This window comes from Leopardus geoffroyi, chromosome B2, assembly GCF_018350155.1.
Source record: "Leopardus geoffroyi isolate Oge1 chromosome B2, O.geoffroyi_Oge1_pat1.0, whole genome shotgun sequence".
Taxonomy (NCBI): domain Eukaryota; kingdom Metazoa; phylum Chordata; class Mammalia; order Carnivora; family Felidae; genus Leopardus; species Leopardus geoffroyi.
Window position 1 is genome coordinate 71652831 of NC_059332.1, and position 16590 is coordinate 71669420.

Here is a 16590-nt window from a genome sequence, read left to right on the forward strand (position 1 = left end):
GTCCTGAGCTGAAGTCGGCTGAGCCACCCTGGCCCCCCCAAATATGAATAAGTGTTTTAAATGTTAAGGTTTTTTTGTGTGTTTTTTTTTAATATAATTTATTGTCAAACTGGCTAACATACAGTGTGTAAAGTGTGCTCTTGGTTTTCAGGGTAGATTCCCGTGGTTTATCGCTTACATATAACACCCGGTGCTCATCTCAAGGAGTGCCCTTCTCAATGCCCATCACCCATTTTCTCCTCTCCCCTACACCTCATCAACCCTCAGATTGTTCTCTGTATTTAAGAGTCTCTTATGGTTTGCCTCCCTCCCTCTCTAACTGTAACTATTTTTTTTCCCCTTCCCTTCCCCCTTGATCTTCTATTAAGCTTCTCAAGATCCACATATGAATGAAAACATATAATACCTGTCTTTCTCTGACTTACTTCATGTAGCATAATACCTTCTAGTTCCATCCATGTTGCTGCAAATGGCATGATTTCATTCTTTCTCATTGCCAAGTAGTATTCCATTGTATATATAAACCACATCTTCTTTATCCATTCATCGGTTAATGGACATTTAGGCTCTTTCCATAATTTGGCTAGTGTTGAAAGTGCTGCTATAAACAGCCCCTATGAATTAGCACTCCTACGAACTGTATCCTTTGGATAAATTCCTAGTGGTGCTATTGCTCGGTCATAGGGCAGTTCTATTTTTAATTTTTTGAGGAACCTCCACACTGTTTTCCTGAGTGGCTGCACCAGTTTGCATTCCCAACAATGCAACAGGGTTCCCTTTTCTCCACAACCTTGCCAGCATGTGTTGTTTCCTGAGTTGTTAATTTTAACCACTCTGACCGGTGTGAGGTAGTATCTCAGTGTGGCTTTGATTTGTATTTCCCTAATGATGAGTGATGTTGAACATTTTTTCATGTCTGTTAGCCATCTGGATGTCATCTTTGAAAAGTGCCTATTAATGTCTTCTGCCCATTTCTTCACTGGACTGTTTGTTTTTCAGGTGTTGAGTTTCATAAGTTCTTTATAGATTTCGGATACTAGCCCTTTGTCCGATATGTCATTTGCAAATACCTTTTCCCATTCTATCAGTTGCCTTTTAGTTTTCTGATTGTTTCCACTGCAGTGCAGAAGCTATTTATCTTGATGAGGTCCCAACAGTTCATTTTTGCTTTTAATTCCCTTGCCTTTGGAGATGTATCAAGCAAGAATTGCTGCAGTTGAGGTCAAAGACGTTGTTGCCGGCTTTCTCCTCTAGGGTTTTGATGGTTTCCTGTCTCACATTTCAGTCTTTCATCCATTTTGAGATTATTCTTGTGTATGGTGTAAAAAAGTGATCCAGTTCCATTCTTTGCATGTTGCTGTCCAGTTCTCCCAGCACCATCTGTTAAAGAGACTGTCTTTTTTCCATTGAATATTCTTTCCTGCTTTGTCAAAGATTAGTTGGACATACTTTTGTGGGTCCAATTCTGGAGTATCTATTCTACTGGTCTATGTGTCTGTTTTTGTGCCAATATCATACTGTCTTGATGATTACAGCTTTGTAGTAGAGACTAAAGTCTGGGATTGTGATGCCTCCTGCTTTGGTCTTCTTCTTCAAAATTCCTTTGGCTATTCGGGGTCTTTTGTGGTTCCATACAAATTTTAGGATTGTTTGTTCTAGCTTTGAGCAGAATGCTGGTGCGATTTTGGTTGGGATTGCATTGAATGTGTAGATTACTTTGGGTAGTATTAACATTTTAATAATATTCATTCTTCCAATCCATGAGCATGGAATGTTTTTCCATTTCTTTGTGTCTTCTTCAATTTCTTTCATAAGCTTTCTATAGTTTTCAGCATACAGATCTTTTATATATTTGGTTAGGTTTATTCCTAGGTGTTTTATGGTTCTTGGTGCAATTGTAAATGGGATCAATTTCTTGATTTCTCTTTCTGTTGCTTCATTATTGGTGTATAAAAATGCAACTGATTTCTGTACATTGATTTTGTACCCTGCAACTTTGCTGAATTCATGGATCAGTTCTAGCAGCCTTTTTGTGGAGTCTTTCAGGTTTTCCATGTAGAGTATCATGTCGTCTGCAAAAAGTGAAAGTTTGACTTCTTCTTTGCCAACTTTGATGCCTTTTATTTCCTTTTGTTGTCTGATTGCTTTCGCTAGGACTTCCAACACTTGGTAAACAGGAGTGGTGAGAGTGGACATCCCTGTCATGTTCCTGATCTTAGGGAGAAGCTCTCAGTTGTTCCCCATTGACGATGATACTAGTGGTGGGTCTTTCATATATGGCTTTTATGGTTTTGAGGTATGCTCCTTCTATCCCTACTTTCTTGAGGGTTTTTATCAAGAAAGGATGCTGTATTTTGTCAAATGCTTTTTCTGCATCTATTGACAGGATCATATGGTTCTTATCCTTTCTTTTATTAATGTGATGTATCACAATGATTGACTTGCAAATACTGAACCAGCCCTACACCCCAAGAATGAATCTCACTTGATCATGGTGAATAATTCTTTTTATATGCTGTTGAATTCCATTTGCTAGTATCTTGTTGAGAATTTCTGCATCCATGTTCATAAGGGATATTGGCCTATAATTCTTTTTTGTGGGGTCTGGTTTGGGAACCTGCTCTGCACCACCTTAGTGCCACATGCGCGGTTTGTCCCGCTCTGCCAACTCTCATGCCTCCCTGGAGCTCTGCTGGGATTTAAATCCCGACGTCTTAAAGGCTTCTGCTCTGCATGCCCTAGTTCTGGGGAAGTACTGCTCCATGCCACCGATAAGTGGTCTCTGGCTGATGGGTGCAGGCAGTCTTTGTCCTTTGAAACGGTTATATGCCTTCTTCCCACAGCAATACAGGGAGGGGATAGCTTTCTCCCACCATGGACTGTGCCTCTGAACTAGTTACCAAGCCAGGGGCTGGCTCCCGTCCTCTCCACACGCGCAAACTGGGCAGCCAGCCCCCAGTCCAGAGGAAGTCCTACAGTTAGAGTTTGGATCTTTCTCCATCCCAGTCTATGGTTTTTCTCTTGTCCAGATATAGTCCTATGCTTCCTCAGACTCTCTTTCTCTTCCCTTTGTCTCTCCACAGAAGGGGATCTCTCCCATCCATGCCTATGTGGCCCGTTTTATCTCTCCCAGTTTGCAATAATGCAACTATGACCCGCCAGGTGGTCCCTGTGGGTCCCCAGGATGTTTTGTCATTCTGCAGCCCGGACTCTTGGAATTCAAAGTCTTTTGGCCTCAACACTGCTGTGTTTGAGGGATGAGGGAACTTTGAGTGTCCCCCTACTTCTCCACCAGGTTGGATCTCCTAAAATGTTGCGTTTTCAATATATATATTTAAATTAAATACTTACTTTTAATTTGTGATACAGTTGTTGCAGCTCCTTTTGAAGAACTTTATTTTCATCCTGAGCTTCATATGCCCTTTTCCTTTCAGCAAGCAACTGTCGCTGGAAACTGTTGGTACTCAGCTCAAGGTTTTTGGATAGTTCCTATGATGTGTATATAAACATATAAAAAAATTATACTCGAAAATAACTGAAGAGTAAAACACTGCACTTAGCACTGAAATAATGTTTCTAGTGGTACCATACAAGACCTACAAATCAGGCTGCACTTAGTGTTCATGAACATAAAATAATTGGCAAACAGATCTACCAACAATTTAATAAGGTCCTTAACCTGGTAGTCCTTTTTTTGCTTTTTACAACGACTTGTAAATAAATTCTTAAGCATTTGTCTGAAGCGTACATGAATAGTCATTTATGTTGGTTGCAAATTCAGCCAAAGATATGATGAGAAACACGGATATTTGGGAATCAGAGTTCAGGCAAATATATACAGCTGCATAATATTACACGGCACTACTCGAGGTGCAGAAATTACCTTGCAAATTATTTCTAGATAAAAATACTAGTCATTTCCATGGTCTTCAAACATTTTCCATAAAGTCTGTGAAAAGATTCAGGTTAAAATATTTTCTTTTAAGTGACATCAACATCATGGTGGTATGAGCCATTCCTTTTCTTCTCCACCTTTCAATTTACAGCTAATCAGATCCACAAAGCAAGTATCCATAACTGAACCAAAAGACTTCCGCACAGCACATCAGGACACCTGAGGGAGCCATCCATTTCTGCGCCTGAAAGTGGCTCAACTATACATCAGAGGAGGCTGTGGAGCCAGGGCCGGTGGTATAGGTGGCAGAGGTGGTGGCAGGCCCATATGACCTTCTGGCAGAGGAGGCAGAAGGTAAAGGTGGTAGGTGGTCATCTGCCTGGCCACATGTGCTGCAGCTGGCGGGACTCACTCTCTGTGAGGAGAGACCACAGTGACTGTGGGGAGGGAAAGGAAAGGGAAGGAGGCAAAGAGAACTGAAGGAATGCTGTTTCCTGCTGGAGGCCCCATGATTCTGACAAGACATCATCCATGAACCTCTGGGAAACACCTCCCCCTCCACAACTCAAGGATCCCCTACTGGCAATGGGCACAGCCAAAGCATCAGGTGGTAAGCACACACCTCCCGCCACTCTGTCACCACACTTTTTCTTTCCAGTCTGTCAGCTTTTTTTTTTAATTGTATGTATTTTTTTCATATGCCTTTTACTTCAAAGTCCCTGATTTTATCAGTACTGTTAGATATGTAGATCTTCTCGTACCTAGGGATGGCTTAAAGTCTTTAAATTTTTTTTTAATGTTTATTTTTGAGAGAGATAGAGACAGAGCATGAGCGGGGGAGGGGCAGAGAAAGAAGGAGACACAGAATCTGAAGCAGGCTCCAGGCTGTGAGGCGTCAGCACAGAGCCCAATGGGGGGCTCAAACTCACGAACTGTGAGATCATGACCTCAGGAGAAGTCGGATGCTCAACCAACTGAGCCACCCAGACACCCCATGGATGGCTTAAAGTCTTTAAATAGCTAAAGAACAATTGAGAACTTGAGTACTAACTAGATATTTGAAGATATTATAAAGCTGTCCATTTTTTTTTTAATTTTTTTTTTATCAACGTTTATTTATTTTTGGGACAGAGAGAGACAGAGCATGAACGGGGGAGGGGCAGAGAGAGAGGGAGACACAGAATCGGAAACAGGCTCCAGGCTCTGAGCCATCAGCCCAGAGCCTGACGTGGGGCTTGAAATCACGGACAGCGAGATCGTGACCTGGCTGAAGTTGGACGCTTAACTGACTGCGCCACCCAGGCGCCCCAAGCTGTTCATTTTTTAGATGTCATTCTTGGTACTGGATGATGGCATTGTTTTAAAGGTCGTTATATTTCAGAAAGATACAAGCTGAAATATTTATGAATAAAACAACCGGATATCTAAAATCTGTTTCCAAAAACTAGAGAGGTAGGGGAGAGTACATATGAAAAAGTATTTCTGTAAGGTGACATTTTTTAAGTTTTAATTTTTTAGTGAAGTATAGTTGACACACAATGTTACATTAGTTTCAGGTGTACAACATAGTGATTCCACAACTCTCTACCTTATGATGTGCTCACAACTAGAGCTAACATCTCACTCTACAATGCTATTACAATACCATTGATTCTAATCTCTATGCTGTACTTTTTAGTACTTTTTATTCCCGTGACTTATTTATTTCACACTGGAATACCTCCAACTAACTCATTTTGCCCATTTTATCACCACTTTCCCCTCTGGCAATCATCATCAGTTTGATCTCTGTCTTTACAGATCTATTTCTGCCCCCCTTAGTCCCTATTACCTATTTAACCCATCCCCTGCCCAACTCCCCTCCAGCATCCCTCAAGAGTCTGTTTTATGGTTTGCCTCTCTCTTTCTACCCCTATGTTAATTTGTAAATTTTGCTTTCTGCTACTTCATTATTAGTGTATAGAAACACAACTGACTTCTGCATATTAATTTTGTATACTGCAACTTCACTGAATTCATTTATTCTAACAGTTATTGGTCGAGTCATGTTTTCTACATATGGTACCATGTCATCTGCCAACAGTGACAAGTTTAACTTGTTTCTTGTCAGTTTGAATGCCTTTCGTTTTTTGTCCAATTGCTGTGCCTAGGTCTTCTAGTACTATATTGCATAAAAGTGGCAAGAACAAGACCATCTTGTCTTTTTACTGATCTTAAAGCTCTGTTTCTCTCCACTGAGTATGATTTTAGCTGTAAATTTGTCATATATGGCCTTTATTATATTGAGGTATGTTCCCTCTACACCCACTTTGAGAGTTTTTGTTATGAACGGATGTTGAATTTTATCAAATGCGTTTTTCTGCAGCTGTTGACATGACTATATGATTTTTATCCATCACTTTTGTTTAAAGTGGTGTATCATGTTGATTGAATTATGAATACAGGATTGCCCTGATATCCTAGAATAAATCCATGATCCTTGATTATGGTGAATAATTTTTAAAAATATTTTGTTGAATGCAGTTGGCTAATATTTTATTGAGGATTTTTGCATCTAGATTCATGATGAATACTGGCCTGTAGTTTTCTTTTCTTGTAGTGTCTTTGTCTTATTTTGATATCAAGGTAATACTGACCTTGTAGAATGTATCTGGAAGCTTTCCTTCCTCTTCTATTTTTTGGAAGTTTGAGAAAAATAGGTATTAACTTTTCTTCAAATGTTTGGTGAGAATTCACTTGTGAATTCATCTGGCCCTGGCTTTTGTATGTTGAGAGTTTTTTTAATTCTTTTTTTCTTTTTTATTTATTTTTGAGAGAGAGAGAGAAACCAAGCATGAGTGGGGGAGGGGCAGGGAGAGACACAGAATCAGAAGCAGGCTCCAGGCTCCGAGCAGTCAGCACAGAGCCCAACACAGGGCTCGAACTCACAAACCATGAGATCATGACCTGAGCTGAAGTCGGTCTCTCAACCAACCGAGCCACCCAGGCGCCCCAGTATGTTGAGAGTTTTTAAATTTTTTTATTGGTCATCAGTCTATTCAGATTTTCTATGTCTTCCTGATTCAGTGTTAGAAGATGGTATGTTTCTAGGAATTTATCCATTTCTCCTAGGTTGTCCAATTTGTTGGCATATAATTTTTCATACTAGTCTCTTAAAATCCTTTGTATTTCTGTGGTATCAGTTGTTACTTCTCGTTCATTCTTGGTTTTATTTATTTAGGTCCTCTCTCTTTTTCTTGATGTATCTGGCTACAGCTTTATCAAATTTACTTCTTTTTTTCAAAGAGCCAGGTCTTGGTTCACTGATCTTTTCTATTTTTTCTTTAAGTCTCTATTTCATTTATTTTTGCTCCAATCTTTATTACTTTCTTCCTTTTACTGGCTTTGGGCTTTGTTTATTCTTCTTTTCCTAGTTCTTTTAGGTATACTATTTATTTAAGATTTTCCTCGTTTTGTAAGGTAGGACTTTATCACTATACATTTCCCTCTTATACCTGCTTTTGCTACATCCCAAAGATTTTGGAACATTGTTAAGCTGTCTCTCTATATTTACTTCCTCTTTGATTTCTTTGTTGACCTCTTGGTTGTTTCATAGCATGTTGTTTAGCTTCCATGTTTGTGTTTCTTTCATATTCTTTTGTTGTGATTGATTTCTAGCTTCATACCATTGTGGCTAGAAATGGATGCATGACATGAATTCAACCTTCTTAAATTTATTGAGACTAGTTTTGTAGCATAATGTGATCTTTCCTGAATAATGTTTCATGTGTACTTGAATGTGTATTCTGTTTTTGGATGGAATGTTAAGTCCATCTGGTCTAACGTGTCAGCAGGCACTGATTTTCTGCCTAGATGATATATCCATTGATATAAGTGGGGTGTTAAAATCCCCACCTATTATTACTTTACTGTCAATTTCTCCATTTATGTCTGTAAGTATATGCTCCAATGATGGGTGCATAGATAATGACAATTGTTGTGTCTTCTTCTTGGATTAACCCCTATATTATTATGTAATGCCCTTCTTTGTCTCTTAATATAGTCTGTCTTAAATTCTATTTTGTCTAAGTATTGGTACCCCAGTTTTTTTTATATTCACTTCCATTTGCATGGAATTATCTTTTTCCCTCTCTCCACTTTCAGTCTGTCTTTAGATATGAATCGACTCTCTTGTAGACAGCATATAGAGGGGTCTTGTTTTTTTTATCCATTCCTCCCAACCCTCCCTCCACCCCCACCACAATGTCTTTTGAGCATTCAAGCCATTTACATTCAAAGTAATCATTAATACATATATACTTATGCCATTTTGTTAACTGTCTTCTGCTTGTTTTTGTAGTTCTTCTGTGTTTCTTTTTTCTTTTGCTCTCTTTCCTTTGGATGGATGACTGACTTTACTAGTGTTTTGTTTCCCTTACTTTTTCTTCATTTTTTTGTATATCTATTATAGGTTTCAGATTTGTGGTTACCATAAGGTTCTTTTTATAACATGCTAAGTATATACCAGTCTTAAGTTGATGGTCACTTAGGTTCAAACACATTCTAAAAGAACTTCATTTTTATTCCTCCCTCCATGTTTAATGTTTATGTTGTCATATTTTACATCTTTCTATTTTGTGTGTCCCCTTATCTAATTTTATTCCTATCTAATATTTTAGTTAAAATTAATTTTGCTATTTTTGTCTTACAATCTTCATACCAGCTTCGTAAGTGATCTGCTCTATTCCCTTTGCTGTGTGTTTGCTTTTACTCACGAAATCTTTTCCTTTTATAATGTTCTTCTAATTATGGCTTTTCTTTTACACTTAATTTAACATTTCCTGTAAGGGCATTTTAGTGGTAATGAACTCCTTTACCTTTTGTTTGTCTGGAAAACTCTTTCCCTCTCCTTCAATCCTTAATGATAACCTTGCCAGATAACCTTTCAGCACTTTAAAAAAAAAAAGTTTTATCTATCTATCTATCTATCTATCTATCTATCTATCTGAGTGTGTGTACAAGCAGGGGAAGGGGAGAGAGAGAATCCCAAGAAGACTCTGCCTTGTCAGTGCACAGCCTGAGGTGGGGCTCATTCTCATGAACCCTGAGACCATGATCTGAGTGGAAATCAAGAGTTGGATGCTTAACCAACTGAGCTACCCTGGCACCCCAGCACTTTGAATGTATCGTGCCACTCCCTTCTGGCCTGTAAAGTTTCTGCTGAAACTTACCTGTGCCCAACCTCGGCTTCAGCCGCACTGCCAGGGTGCCCCTGAGGAGGATCTCCTGGCTGGCCCACAGGGAGAGTCCCAAAACACCCCAGTTAGCACCCACTTCAGATTCAGCTATCATGCCAGGCCACCCTCTGTGAGGAGAGCCCTGGGATTCTCACAGCTTGCAGCTACAAAACTTTGGCTATCCTTCCAGGTTGCTCTCTACATGGGGAGACCCAGGACTGACCTGGCTTATACCCACTTCAGCTCTGGCCATCCTAGGGCAGGCCCAGCACAAGTGTCCTAAGAACCACAGCCCATGCTGATACAGCTTCAGCCAGCTAACCTAAAGTACCAGGGACAGACAGTCTACACAGGATGTGACCATATATAAGATCACTCCTTTAAGCTTAAGAGAAGTAGCTATTCTGCCTAATTCACAGCAACAAAGAAAGTCAAGGAAATGAAGAGACACAGAAATATACTACAAATGAAAGAACAAGACAAAAACCTCAGATAAAGGACTAAATGAAACAGATAAACCCATTTAGCTAGTAAAGAATTCAAAGTAATGATCATAAAGATGTCCACACTGGACTGAAGAATGGAAGAACGCAGTGAGAACTTCAACAATGAGATAAAAAATATAAATTAGAACCAGAGTTGAGTAATACATAAAGAAATGAAAATTCCTTCTAGTGTAATCAATAGATTAGCAGATACAGAAGACTGGAATAGCAATCTGAAAGACAGGGTTACAGAAAGCACCCAAGCTGAAGAACAAAAAGAAAAATGCATTCAAAAAGTTAGTATAGCTTACATGAGCTCATGGACAACACCAAGTGGACATTTGCATTATATGGTTCCCAGAAGAACAGTGAAAAGGGCAGAAAATTTACTTGAAAAAATAATAGCTCTAAGTTTTCCTAACCTGGGTAAGGAAATAGACATCCAAATTCAGGAGCAGATTGTTCCAAACAAGGTAGCCCAAGGGGGTTCACACCAAGACACATAAAAATTAAATGTCAAAGATTAAAGAGAGAATTTTAAAGGCAGCAAGAGAGAAGCAAAAGTTACACATGAGGGAAACCCCATAAGGCTATCAGCTGATTTTTCAACAGAAACATTAAAGGCTATAAGGGAGTGGCTGATATATTCAGAGTGCTAAAAGGAAAAAAATTACAAATAAAAATACTCCAATGAGCAAGGATATCATTCAGAATAGAAGGAGAGAGTAGTTTTTCAGACAAACAAAAATTAAAGGAGTTTGTCACCACTAAACTGGACTTAAAGGAAATTTTAAAGGGACTTCTTTAAGTGGAAAAGAAAAATCTATATTCGAGGTAAAATTAAAAATTATGAATAAAAGGGTATAAAATATAACAAATGGAAGAGGGGGTAAAAAAAGATTTCTTTTAGAATGTGTTTAAACTTAAGGGGCCATCAACTTAATATAGACTGCTATGTACTTAATATGTTATAAATGAACGTCATAGTAACACAAACCCAAAACCTGTAATATACACAAAAAAATAAAGCCAAGCATAACACTACAGAAAGATATCAATCACAAGAAAAAAGTGAAGAGAAGATAACAAACAAAACAACCAGAAACAATTAATAAAATGGCAATAAGTACATAACTATTGATGATTACTTTAAATATAAAGGGTCTAAATGCTCCACTCAAATGATATAGGAGAGGGCAAGCAGGAATAAAAAACCAGAATCCATCTATATGCTGTCTAAAAGAGACTCACTTCACTCCTAAAGACACATATAGACTGAAAGTGAAAGCACTGAAAAAGATATGATACAAAGAGAAGCAAAAGAAAAAGTGGGGTGGCAATACCTCTATCAGACAAAATAGAATTTAAAACAGAGTATAATAAGGCTAAAAGAAGGGCATTACATAAATAATAAAGGGGTCACTCCAACAAAAGGATGTAAACATTGTAAATATCTAAATATATGAAGGAAATATTAAGACATTAAGGGAGAAATTGATAGTAATACAATAATAGTAGGTAATTTTATTACCCCACTTACATCAATGGATATCATCCAGGCAGAAAATCAAAGGGTAAATAATGTCTCTGAATGATACAATAGATCAGATGGACATAACAGATAAAACATTCCATACAAAACAACAGAGTACACATTCTTTTCAAGTATAAATGAACACTCTTCAGGACAGTACATGTTAAGCCACAAAACAATTTCTCAATAAATTTAAGAAGACTGAAATCCTATCATGCATCCTTTTCCGACCACAACAGTATGAAACTAAACATTAATCTAAGGAACAGAATGGAAAATGCACAAACACATGAAGGATAAACAAAATGCTACAAAACATCCAATGGGTCGACCAAAAAGTCAAAGAGAAAATAAAAAAATATATGCAGACAAATGAAAATGAAATTTCAATGTTCCAAAATCTTTGGCATGCAACAAAACCAGATGTAAGAGGGAAATTTATAGTGATAAATGCCTATCTCAAGAAACAAGAAAAATCTCAAAGAATCAATCTAACCCTACACCTAAAGGAACTAGAAAAAGAACAAATAAAACTCAAAGCCAGGAGAGTAGAGGAAAAGAAATAATAAAGATCAGAATAGAAATAAATGAGATAGAGACTAGAGACAAAACAAAACAAAAAATAAACAAACTAAAAAAAACACAGATCCATGAATCAAGAACTAGTTTTTTGAAAACATAAAATGAATTGATAAAACTTTCATGAGAATAAGACAAAAGATCCAAATATGTAAAATCAGAAATGAAAGTAACAACAGACACCACAGAATACAAAGGATTATAATACAACAGTACGAAAAATTATATGCCAGCAAATTGGACCAACTAAAAGAAATGGATAAATTGCTACAAACACACAATCTCCCAAAACTGAATCAGGAACAAACAAAATCTGAACACACAAATTACTAGTAATAAAATTGATCTGGTAATAAAAAAAACTCCCAACAAGCAAAAGTCCAGGACCAGATGGATTCACAGGTGAATTATACCAAACATTAAAAAGAGTTAACACCTATCAAACTAATCCAAAAAATAAAAGAGGAAATAAAGCTTCCAAATACATCAACAAATCCTTAGTAATCTTCAACAAAATATCAGGAAACCTAATTTAATAATACATTAATAGGACCATCACCACAAACAAGTGGCGTTTATTACAGTAATGCAAAGATGGTTCAATATTTGCAAATATACCACATCAAGAAAACCAAGGATAAAAATCATATGATCATCTCAAAATGCAAAAAAAAAAAAAAAAAGACAAAATTCAGCATCAATTCATGATTAAAACTCTCAACAAAATGAGTTTAGAGGGAACACACCCCAACATAAGAAAGGCCATATAAACTCACAGCTAACATCATACTCAATGGTAGAAAACTGAGAAATTCTCCTCTAAGAACATAAACAAAACAAGGATGTTCACTCTCACCACGTTTATTCAACATAGTACTGGAAGTCCTAGCCACAGGAATCAAACATAATGAAATAAAAGGCATCTGGATTGGTAAGAAAAAAGTCACTATTTACAGAGGACATGATGATACTATACATAAAAAAACCCCACGGATTCCACACACACACACACACACACACACACACACACACACACACACAAAACCATTAGAAGTTATAAATGAGTTCAGTAAAGTTGCAGGATACAAAATTCACAGAAATTGGTCACCTTTCTTTTTTTTTAATTTTTTTTAACGTTTATTTATTTTTGAGACAGAGAGAGACAGAGCATGAATGGGGGAGGGTCAGAAAGAGAGAGACACAGAATCTGAAACAGGCTCCAGGCTCTGAGGTGTCAGCACAGAGCCCGACGCGGGGCTCGAACTCACGGACCACGAGATCATGACCTGAGCCGAAGTCGGCCGCTTAACCGACTGAGCCACCCAGGCGCCCCGAAATTGGTCACGTTTCTATACACTAATAAAGAAGTGGCTGTAAAAGAAATTAAGAAAACCATCCCTTTGGGACCCCCTGGGTGTCTTAGTCAGTTAAGCGTCCAACTTAGGCTCAGGTCATGATCTCACACTCCAAGAGTCTGAGCCCCACGTCAGGCTCTGTGCTGACAACTCGGAGCCTAGAGCCTGTTTCAGATTCTGTGTCTCCCTCTCTTTCTACCCCTCTCCCACTCGCACTCTCTCTCTCTCTCAAAAACAAACATTAAAAAAAAAAATCCCTTTACAATCATGCACTAAAAACATAAAGTAAAATACCTGGAAATAAATTTAACCAGGGAAGTGAAAGACCAGTGCTTTGGAAACTATAAAACACTTATAAAGATGACACAAACAAATGGAAAAGTATTCCATGCTCACGGATTGAAAGAATACTGTTAAAATGGCTATTCTACCCCAATCTAAAGATTCAATGCAACTTCTACTAAAATGCCAACAGCATTTTTTTCACAGAGCTAAAATAATCCTAAAGTTTGTATGAAACCACAAAAGATCCTGAATAGTCCACCAATCTTGAGGGAAAACAAACAAACAAACAAAAAACAAAGCTAAAAGCATCACAATCACAGTTTTCAAGAAATGCTACAAAATATAGTAAACAAAACAGTATGGTACTGGCACAAAAATAGATATATGGATTAATGGAAGAGGATAGAGCTTAGAAATAAATCCACACTTATACGGCCACTTAACCTACAATAAAGAAGGCAAGGACATTCAATGAGGAAAACACAGTCTGTTCAATAAATAGTGCTGGGAAAACTAGACCACTTTCTTAAAATAAATTCACAATGGATTAAAGATCTAAATGTGGGACTTGAAACCAAAAAACTACTACTACAGGCAGTAACATCTCTTTAGATATATCTCTTCAAGCAAAAGAAACACAAGCAAAAATAAACTACTGTGCCTACAACAAAATAAAAAGCTTTTGCACAGAGAAGGGAACCAACAAAAGGAAAAGGCTACCTACTAAATGGGAGACAATATTTGCAAATAATATATCTGATGAGGGGTTAATATCTAAAATACATAAAGAACTTACAAAATTTAACACCACAAAAACAAATCGGGTTAAAATGGGTAGAGAACCCAAACAGACTTTTCCCAAAGAAGATATACAGACAGCTAACAGACCCATGAAAAACTGCTCAACATCCTTTATCATAAAGGAAATGCAAATCAAAACCACAATGAGATATCATCTTACACCTGTCAGAATGACTAGAATCAAAAAGTTAAGAAATAACAAGTGTTGGCAAGGATATAGAAAAAAGCAACCTGTATGCACCTGTTGCTGGAAATGTAAATTGGTGCAATCACTGTAGAAAATAGTATGGAGGTACCTCAAAAAATTAAAAATAGAAATACCATATGATTCAATAATTCTACTACTTATCCAAAACAAATTAAAACACTAATTTGAAAAGATAATATGTACCCCTGTTTACTGCAGCATTACTTAAAAAAGCCAAGATATGGAAGCAACTCTAGTATACATCGACAGATGAACGGATAAAGAAGATGTGGTATATATACACAATAGAGTATTACTCAGCCATAAAAAGGGTGAGATCTTGACATTTGTGATCACATGAATGGACCTAGAGAGTATTATGCCAGGTAAAATAAATCAAAGAAATACCCTATGATTTTAATTATATGTGAAATGTGAAAAACAAAATAAATAAAAAGCAGAAATAGGCCCATAAATACAGAAAACAAACTGGTGGTTGCTAGAGGGGAGTGGTGTAGCAGATGGGCAAAATGGGTGAATTGGAGTGGGAAGTATAGGCTTCCAGTTATGAAATGAATTAAGTCACGGGGAGAGAAGGTACAAGCATAAGGAATCTAGTCAATGGTATTGTAATAGCATTCTTAGGTGGCTAATGGTAGCTACGCTTGTGGTGAGCATAGGGTTGCGGAATCACTATTATACACCTGAAACTAATGTAATACTGTGTATCAACTGTACTTCAATAAAAGAAAACAAAGAGAACTCATGTAAATCCAAATATCACACTAAATCACAACAAATGTACATGGATAATGTTGAAAGGGATGATCTTATGTTATTAGATTCTTTTTAAAAATATATAAATATTGTACCAGCACGGATAAAACATTAACACACACCCAAGAAAGAAAAAAAAATGCATTAGGCAAAAATATTACCCAAAAAAGAAAAACCAGTGGTGTAGACCAAAAAGGCTTTATGACAAGAAGCATTATTAGAAAGAGATGAGGAGTTATTAATGATAAAAAAATTCACTAGAAAGGTAAAACAACCCTGAACATGTTTTAAGTTCAACTCTGAACCTAAAAGTAAGTCTCTAAAAAATGCTAAATTTTTTGGCAGGCTATATCAAGTGAAAGAAGAAATACATATTCATTACTTTAGAAATAAAAATGGAGCATATAGATACAAAAATAATATACTTTAAAAATCATAAACACTATGAAAAACCTAATGCCAACAAATGCAAGATATGAAATAAAATGAATAATTTTTCAGAAAAATATAAATTACTAAAAGTGAAAAGAAATACAAGATCTGAATCAATCTATAACTATTAAATGAAGTGAGGAAATGGAAAAAAAACAGAAAGACAAAAATAAATTCACAAATAAACACTACATCCAGAAGGTTTCAGAAGTGATATCTATGAAATTTTAAGAAACAGATATTCCCTATCTTTTATAATCTGAAAAAAGAACAGAAAGAAGGAAAAGCTCTCCAAGTCATTCTTGGTGAATTTTTATAATCATGATGCCAAAACTAGATAAAGACAACCTGAAAAATAAAGCCATTCTTCATTCACAATATGTGAATATTGTTGCAAAAATCCCAAATACTGGCCAAAGGAATTCAGCAATGTACAAAAATTATGTCACAACTAAGAGCATTTATCCCAAGAAAGCAAAGGATGAGAGTAATTTAAATAAATGAATGTAATTTTCCATGTTAATTAAATGAGAAAAAATAATCATTTCAATAGAAGAAAAAAAGCATTTGAACATTTAATAAAATTCAGTATTATCCATGATTTAAAATAAAATTCCTAGCAAGCTGGTAATAGAACCAAATTTCTTCACATCTAATATACACAAAATGTACACACAGAAAAGATCCAGGATATATACTAAAATGCTAAAACTGGTGATATCTGAGTGAAATAATGTTTTTAGTTATTTTTCTCAAGTTTTTTAATAATGCATATTTGCTACTTATGTAAAAATAAAAATACAATTTCTAAAAATATGTTTCAATGAAAATAAAATACAAAGGAGATATATCTATCAACTTCAGAAAAGTACTTCTGTGGAGGGAAAGCAGAGAAAGGGATGTTTTAGAGAATAGTCTACAAGGAAACCTTAAAGTAACATCTTTTAAGTATATGATCTAAAGCAAAAGTAACAAGCTATTAAGTAGGTTCCTGTTTTAAATATTCTCTTTTCTGTATGTTCAAAATATTTCTTAAGAAAAACA

At 36.5% G+C, this 16590-nt stretch overlaps 1 protein-coding gene and 1 long non-coding RNA gene across 5 annotated transcripts in view; one reads left to right on the forward strand and one right to left on the reverse strand.

The window, feature by feature from the left end:
• LOC123608645 overlaps positions 1 to 4150 on the forward strand; it is a 113789-nt gene extending 109639 nt beyond the window's left edge. The window contains exon 4 of one of the 2 annotated variants that reach the window (XR_006717356.1): positions 4047 to 4150. This is a non-coding gene — a long non-coding RNA (uncharacterized LOC123608645). The remainder of the gene's footprint in view (positions 1 to 4046) is intronic. The other variant, XR_006717355.1, reaches the window with a different exon arrangement.
• Positions 1 to 16590, reverse strand: part of LCA5 (lebercilin LCA5) — a 144349-nt gene that overhangs the window by 9338 nt on the left and 118421 nt on the right. For all 3 annotated transcript variants that reach the window (XM_045498848.1, XM_045498847.1, XM_045498849.1), the window contains one exon: positions 3352 to 3489. In XM_045498848.1, coding sequence (XP_045354804.1) covers positions 3352 to 3489 — 138 coding nt within the window. The remainder of the gene's footprint in view (positions 1 to 3351; positions 3490 to 16590) is intronic.